The sequence below is a fragment of the Suricata suricatta genome, chromosome 11 (assembly GCF_006229205.1).
Source record: "Suricata suricatta isolate VVHF042 chromosome 11, meerkat_22Aug2017_6uvM2_HiC, whole genome shotgun sequence".
In the NCBI taxonomy this organism is placed as follows: domain Eukaryota; kingdom Metazoa; phylum Chordata; class Mammalia; order Carnivora; family Herpestidae; genus Suricata; species Suricata suricatta.
In genome coordinates, this window is record NC_043710.1 from 12,884,981 (window position 1) to 12,893,074 (window position 8,094).

Here is an 8,094-nt window from a genome sequence, read left to right on the forward strand (position 1 = left end):
ACACTCACTGTAGGCCAGCCCAGCAGAGAAGAAGAACTGAGAGACACAGCCAGCAAAGGAGATGCTTTTGTCTTCAGAGATGCAGGTCATGAGGATCTTTGGGGTGTAGACAGAGGAATACCAGAGATCCAGAAAAGACAGATTCCCAATGAAAAAATACATGGGTGTGTGCAGCCGGGAGTCGTTACAGATCAACACCGTGAGGGTGATATTTCCTACCACAGTCAGCGAGTACACGCCAAGGAATACCACAAACAGCACCAGCTGCATTGTTGGGTCTGTGGTGAAGCCCACCAGAATAAACTCAGTCACTGTATGATTGCTTCTCTCCATGGCTCACCTAAAAGGAGAGAAAAATAGATTTCAGCTTGCATTATTGTGCTGAATAAATAAAAAATATACGAAATAAATAAATTATATATACTAGAGTTTAATTTTTAATTTTCATTTTTTTTTTATCTCCTGACCATTTCTCTTCCCTGGACTCCAGACTCACAAATCCAAATCCCTACTTAATATCTTTTACAGGAGGTGTACTGGACTTTCCAAAAGTACTGAATTTCAGCAGTCCTTTCTCATCCTGATTTTTTCACAGACTTCTCCACTGCCGAAAATGGCATTATCCCTGTTTAGGGAAAATCATTTACTATTCTTGACTCTTCTCCTGATTTTACATTGTAACCGACTAATCAGCAGCATCTTGATTCTGCCTTCACAATATATCTGGAACCTGAAAAGTGTCTTCAAGCTCCAGTGACTGCTAGACTAAAACCACTGTGATCTTTCATGGGTGTTACCACAGAGCTTCTAATGGTCTCCTTGCTTCCTCCCTCCTTCCATCCTTACCCCACTAGGGTCTCTGAACAAGGCAGGCAGAGCGATCCTGGCAAAAGACCAGTTAGGCTATGTTCCTCTTCCACTTCAAACACTCTGATGACTTCTCAGCTTACTCAGAGTAAAGCCTAAATCCTTACAAAGATGGACAAGCTTATTGCCTCTCTGCTCCTGACTCCTACTGTCCACTGCAACCAAGCTGCCCTCCTTTTAATTCTTAGAATAAACAGCGATACTTGGAGGCTTTGGAATTTCTTCTCCCTATGGCTAGGATGCTCTTCCTCAGTCTATCTTTAGAGCAAGCCTTTTCCAAGTCTTAATCGCCATTAATATTACCCCCTTTCAGGTGTTCCTGATCACCGTATTGCAATCTACTCCCCTGGCATTTCTTATATTCCTTTTGTACTTTATTATTCTCCCTAGCACTGCTCATTATCTAATATTATGTACATCTTTTCTTTTCACTATAACATTGTTTTAAAAAAAGGAAACAACAAACCAAAGAAAGGGTCTTTTGCTCCCTGGGAGAACAAATCAAAATTTAATTTCAGTTTCAACATACCCTAGAAATGTGACCTTTACATTAAAAAAAGAAAAAGTAATGCTATTCTTGAGAGAGAAGGGGGTGGGTAGAGATAGAGCATGAGCAGGGAACGGGCAGAGAGAGAGAGATTCTCAGAATCTGAAGCAGGTTCTAGGCACGGAGCTGTCAGCAAAGAGCCTGACACGGGGCTGTAACTCTTGAACCATGAGATCATGACCTAAGCTGAAATTGTAGGCTTAAAAGACTGAGCCACTCCGGTACCCAGGAATGTGATCTTTTAATAGTCATTCTGAAATGCCCTGATCAGCACTCATTAAGTGAAGTCATCTGAATGATAAAAACCCTGTTTTTTCCTTTTCCCAAAAAAGGTGTTCTGGCCTAAAGCAATCCTTTCTTTTTTTTCTGCTAATAACTTCCTTGTCCCACCCTCTTTCCTACAAAAAAAATGTTCCATTCTGTTCAGCTCCTGGGAGCCTACCTCTCTTTGCTGGTTGGGCTGCTCCTTGATTCATGAATCACTTGATAAAGCCAATTAGATCTTCAACTTTATTCGACTGAATTTTATTTCTCAACAATATACCCCTTCTTGCCTCTTTTTGATGGAAAAATATATGAGTTCAATGTTTGTCATATCTTAATGTGTAGCTTATTATGAAAATTTATTGCTGTTTGTTTTAAAAGTGTCATTTAATACAAATGGAGAACAATCACACAGCTGGGCAAAATTTTTGAAAACAAGGACCCATGAGAACTAAAAGGCAGTTTCCTGTGGGAAACAATTGCACTTGAAAACTCCTGGACTTAATCTTCAACTTTCAACTTTTTTTTTTTTTTTTTAGTTAAGTTTATTTATTTATTTTGAGAGACACAGAGAGAGAATCCCATGCAGGCTCAGGAGTGTCAGCACAGAGTCTGATGTAGGGATTGAAGTCAAGAACTATGAGATCATGACCTGAACTGAGATCAGTTGCTTAAGTGCATGAGCCACCCAGGTGCCCCTCAACTTAATAGCTTCTAATTCGGTTGTTCTCTGATTTTCATAATTATTTCAGAATTTGATTATTTCTAAAACTAATGGTGAATGATTTTGAATATTTTACTCTGAGTCAAGCACTTTATTAGTGTTCAGTGTACATTTTACACATTCCCATAACATCCATCATAGGTATATTGAAAGATTAATAGCAGTAATTTACAGATGACCAAATTTGGTATAAATAAATAGCTAGTAAGTGTATAATTAGCACTCCCAAGACCACTAAGCCATCTCCTTTCATATTTGATATTAGTTTAACAGTTCCTTATGGAATCTGTGCTCTCTCTCTTTTTGGTTATAACATCTTAACTCCAGACCAATAGGATAATGCTGACAGATTCAGATGCTGTCACAGGAAAGTGCCTTGTACATGTGGGGTCAGATAAATGCACCTAGGTAATATCCAAATCATCTGGCAGAGTCCTGGATCTTATATTTACAGGCTAGTCTGATTATGAGTATAGAAAAAATCTACTTACCTTGGCCACTATGAAGGCACTTACCTAAAACTCACAGTCAGAGCCAACAAAGGACCACATTTGGACCCAAATGTTTTATCTTTGCTCAGGATCCCCAATGTCTGATTCCTCAAGCACCTCAGGGGTTTAGGCATTGAAAGTACCTAAAAGGCAATTAACCGGAAAGCATATTAACTTTAGGTAGCAGATTCTTTTCTTTAATTTGTTTGATGTTTATTATTTTGAGAAACTACTCTTTGCAAAACACCTTCATGAAAACTTTAATTGATTGTCAAACAATTTTATGGAGTAGGTGTTACAGTTTCTATTACAGACAGGAAAATAGATCCAGAATACTTAATTAACTTTCCCATGGCAAACTTAGAAGTAAAGGCAGTCAGGATTTAACTCAAGGCAGCATGATCATGAAGTTCATAGGCTTTCCCCTATACCAATACATACTTTGGAGAAGCATAATCTTTGAGTATCTATTCAACTATGATCATAAAACTTTAGAAGAGGACTTCATTATCCTGAGTGTTTATACAGATGGATTTTGCAACAAATATATCCAGTGTCATTTTTCATCAACTTGTTAACCAATTTTTAAATGACAAGAAAGGTGTCATTTGTATTGTCCCTAAAAACAACATGTCAAGTTCTTCCATTATCATCATAACAATATTTACTGAATATTTAGGGCATCCCAGGCACTTCACTCAGTGTTTTATTTTTTAAATTTGTTTAAGTTAATTTTTTATTTTGAGAGACAGATAGGGAGAGTGAGCAAGGGAGAGGCAGAGGGAGAAGGAGAGAGAGAATCCCAAGCAGGCTCCACACTGCCAGTGCAGAGACCTATGTGGGGCTTGAACCCATGAAGTGCAAAATCATGACCTGAGCTAAAACCAAGAGTCTGATGTTTAACCAACTGAGCCACCTCTTCACTGAGTGTTTTAAAAGTCATATCAGTTTGGGGCACCTGGGTGGCTCAGTCAGTTAAGCATCTGACTTTGGCTCAGGTCATGATCTCACATTTTGTGGGTTTGAGCCCCATGTTGGGTTTTGTGCTGACAGCTCAGAGCCTGGAGCCTGCTTCAGATTCTATGTCTCCCTCTCTCTCTGCCCCTCTCCCACTCATGCTTTGTCTCTCTCTGTCTCAAAAATAAATAAACTATTAAAAAAAAGGCATGTCAGTTTAACTTTCATGATGATCTTGTGAAGTAGGAGTGATTATTATTCCCATTTTACAGATGAGCTATTTGAGATAGAGGAATAGGTGTACATTGTTTGTTCAAGGTCACCAAATTTGAGGCTTACAGAGCCAAGGTTCAAGTACTATTGCATATCATGTCTCCAAACCTACATATCTATATAGCATTTACTATGAGACAGATGCTTTGCCAGGTACAATGGACAAGAGGGAGAACTAAGGCATGAACCTGATTTCATAAGGGTGTAGTTTTTTGGGAAAAACTCAATCTTTGAAAACAAAGATTCATTGTAGGTTTGGTTAGATTACCTATCATAACTGTGGGAGTCAGGAGAGCTTGCTAGGGGCAATGATGGAAGTGTTGTATGTGTGCTATGGTCAGTTTTACACATGAGGGAGGAACATGTTTCTTGTTTGAAGATGCATGCAGAGTTACCTTGGGTAAGGAAGGGATTTCTGGCAAAGAAAAATAAACTACAATCATCAAGGTATAGAGGCAGGACATGGAATGGAGTGTGGAAAAATTGTTCAAAGTTTGTCAGATCTATCCGGAAAACAGATTGTCTTTATTGGAATGATGTGAGAATAGGTTGCAAAAGGCTTCTAATGCCACACTCAGAACATTCTTGAAGACAATGGCTTAACTTGGACCAACATTAAAATGATTAAAATGTTAGAGACTGTGGCAAAAACTTGGTGGTTTTAGGGAAGTAACTAGCCCTGCCCAAATCAAAATGTGCCCAGCCAGTATGAACAATAAATTCATAGATACTCCACTCCACCCATAATTCAAGATCAGAAAAATGAGGAGAGGGTGTCCCTCCTAAAAATGAAAGTGATGACGGGATTATAAAGCAAATCAGTGGGCGTGGCTGAGTCAACACTCAGTGCCTCTGACTATACTCTGTGTTCTTTCTACTACAGCAAATTCCTGCTAACCATTCCCCCACCACGACAAAATTCCTCCTCCTTGTAGGCAGTTTTGCTGTTAGTCATATCATGAAGAGAAGGGGCAAATAACTCTTGACTTCCCAAACCTCATGCCCTAACCCAAACAGTTCTCCCATAAAGATGGCCGGTTACCTAGTGAGATGGGGCACAGGTGGAAAGGGGGCAATTTCATAGTGCAATGGGACATTCCTACCCCAAGGGAAACCTTTTGACTAGAATGTCTATGTTCCTCCCCATGAACTCTGCACACTCACATATATGCACATGCTGCATTTACAGTTCAAAGGACATTCAATTGTAAGATATTTACACTTGCTCTTCATTCTGCTTAGAACATTCTTTTGCTTCCTTTAGTTGTTCACATTATGTCACCTTCTCAGAAAGGTCTTCCTTGATCACTTTCTTCAAAATTGTGTCCTGTCCCCCCTCCACCCAGCACTTTCTATCCGTTACCCTGCTTTATTCTTCAGAGGAATTACCATCTGGGATACCATATAATCAACCATTTTATTTCCTGTCTGTCTCCTTCCACTAGGATGTGAATACAAGGAGGGCATGTTCTGTTGCTTGATTTCTTGAACTGCTGGATGCCAGTGCTTAAAACAGTATCTATCACAGAGAAGGCATGAATAATAATTTGCTGAATAGATGAGTAGACAGACTACTCTAATTCTCCAGAAGCCTGTCAGTTAAACCCACATTCTGGTCTGCCTTAATGATAGCACGAAGCCTTCAAGGATTTCTTTGTCATTCCACATTACTTGTAATAACAGAAATCTCTGAATATTCTGTGCTATTCACAGGTATGCACAAGAAAAACCAAGGACAAATCATTAAAGAATACACAGTCTGACCACTGAAATAAACATATTAATTGCACTTCTATATATCTTCTTTATCCATTCATCAGTCAATGAACATTTGGGCTCTTTCCATAGCTTGGCTATTGTTGATAATGTTGTTATAAACATCAGGTGCACGTGCACTTTTGATTCAGTATTTTTGTATCCTTTGGTTAAAGACTTAGTAGTGCAATTGCTGGATGGTAAGATAGTTCTATTTTTAGTTTTTTGAGGAACCTTCGTACTATTTTCCAGAGTGGCTGTACCAGTTTGCATTTCCACCAACAGTGTAAGAGTGTTCTCTCCAGCACCTGTTGTTTCCTGTTTTGTTAATCATCACCAGCAATGTCACAGCTTGAAGTGCAGTAGAAGAGCAATGAACTGAAAAATCAATTGGTTTAGGATTGATCACAACCACAATAACATTGATTGGAAAAATCATAGGGTCTTTTGATCCAAAAATTGTGATCACCTGACTGTAAACATAAAAAGGCATTTGGAAAGCCCTGAAGGAGTTTCCCAACTCCATTATTCCTTTGGGAAAGACATGGTTGAGGTTCAAGCCAGAGACCGGTTGGGAGGACTGCAGAGAAGCAATACCAATGACACTGACCTTTGAACAGCATAGTTTTGAGCTGTGTGGGTCCACTTAACATGCAGATTTTTTTCAATGAATACAGGACAGTGCTGTGAATATATTTTCTCTACCTTGTGATTTTCTTCATAACATTTTTACCTCTGGCTTTATTGTAAAAATACAGTATCAAATACATAGAACATACAATATATGTGTTTATGTTATCACTAAGGCTTCCAATCAATGGCAGACAATTAGTAGGCAAGTTTTTGAGGAGTCAGAAGTTATAAACTGGTTTTTGATTATGTGTGGGTCAGTGCCACTAACCCCTGTGTGGTTCAAGGGTCAACTCTAAATGCTAAACATTGCTAGAGATGTTATGGTAAGCTAAAATAATTGATGGAAGGAAGCGTTGTGACCGTTAAACAATGGGATAGTGATTTTGGGCAAAGTCAGAGTCAAAAACAAAACCCCTTGCCTGAAAAGACAGTCCCTAACTTTGCCCACTTGAGGGAAATAGCTGTTCTCTGGACAAGTTTTCCAATGACTGCGCTTAAGAAGTTGCCTTAGGAGGGCACCTTGGTGGCTCATTTGGTTAAGCATTGGACTTTGGCTGAGATCATAATCTCACAATTCTAGCCCATGCCAGGCTCTGTGCTTACAGAGTCTCTCCCTCTCTCTTTCTCTCTACCCCTCTCCCGTTCACATGCTCGCTCTCACTCTTGCACTCTCTCTCAAAAATAAATGAATAAACAAACAAACAAACATAAAAAAAATAAGTTGCCTTATGGACTTATGTAATTCTCAACACTCAACTTCACCACACCACATTGACTCTGTCGTGAAAGTTAAATGACAGTAGCCCAGATGAAGAAATCAAAGACTTTCTCTTATAGGAAATATACACTAAGAAATTTCTACGATCCTCCCAATCTGTATTGGCACAAATTCAGGAAGTATGTAAGAGATTGGGTTCTAAAAGTGATAAGCCAAGGAGAATGAAATGTAAGAGTTAATCAAGCCAAATTTATCAGCACAAGTGCACCCATGAAGGATCAGGAATTCATTATGTTTCCTCAAGAATGCTAGGAGTTTACGGTATAATTACTTAATAGAATTGATTTTTTTGCACTAATTACTTACTGAAGACAAGACATTCCCAATGTAGTGATGACAAAATATGTGTTTAACATGCATACCATAGCCTTCACTTCTTCATAATGTCTATAATTGGTGTTCTAACTTCATAAGATTACTTATATGCTTATTTGTAATCTTTTCATGTTGTAATAAACTTATTTGAAAATTTCCACAAGGTTAACTTTACAAGACAAAAATCAATAAAAATACCTTCTCAGGCCAGCGGTCATTTCTTGTTTGGAAAACAGAACAGTTTTTCTAAAGTAAATAAAACAGAAGAAACATGTCAAATGATTAATTTTCCTCTTTTAACATTAAAATTTTAATGCCAATATTTCTTTTCAAATAGAAGTTTTGGTATTTTTTTTGTTTTTCTTGTTTTTTTTCTTTTTTCCATAATATTTTATTGTCAAATTGTTTTCCATACAACACCCAGTGCTCTTCCCCATAAGTGCCCTCCACCATCACCACCACCTCTTTTCCCCCCTCCCCCTTCCCCTTC

General features: G+C 38.5%; 1 protein-coding gene across 1 annotated transcript in view; it reads right to left on the reverse strand.

Annotated features, from left to right (window-relative positions):
* The window catches only part of LOC115272145 (olfactory receptor 9G1-like), a 1,149-nt gene extending 816 nt beyond the window's left edge, over positions 1-333 (reverse strand). The window contains exon 1 of the mRNA XM_029915170.1: positions 5-333. Coding sequence (XP_029771030.1) covers positions 5-333 — 329 coding nt within the window. The remainder of the gene's footprint in view (positions 1-4) is intronic.
* Between the last annotated feature and the right edge of the window lie 7,761 nt (positions 334-8,094).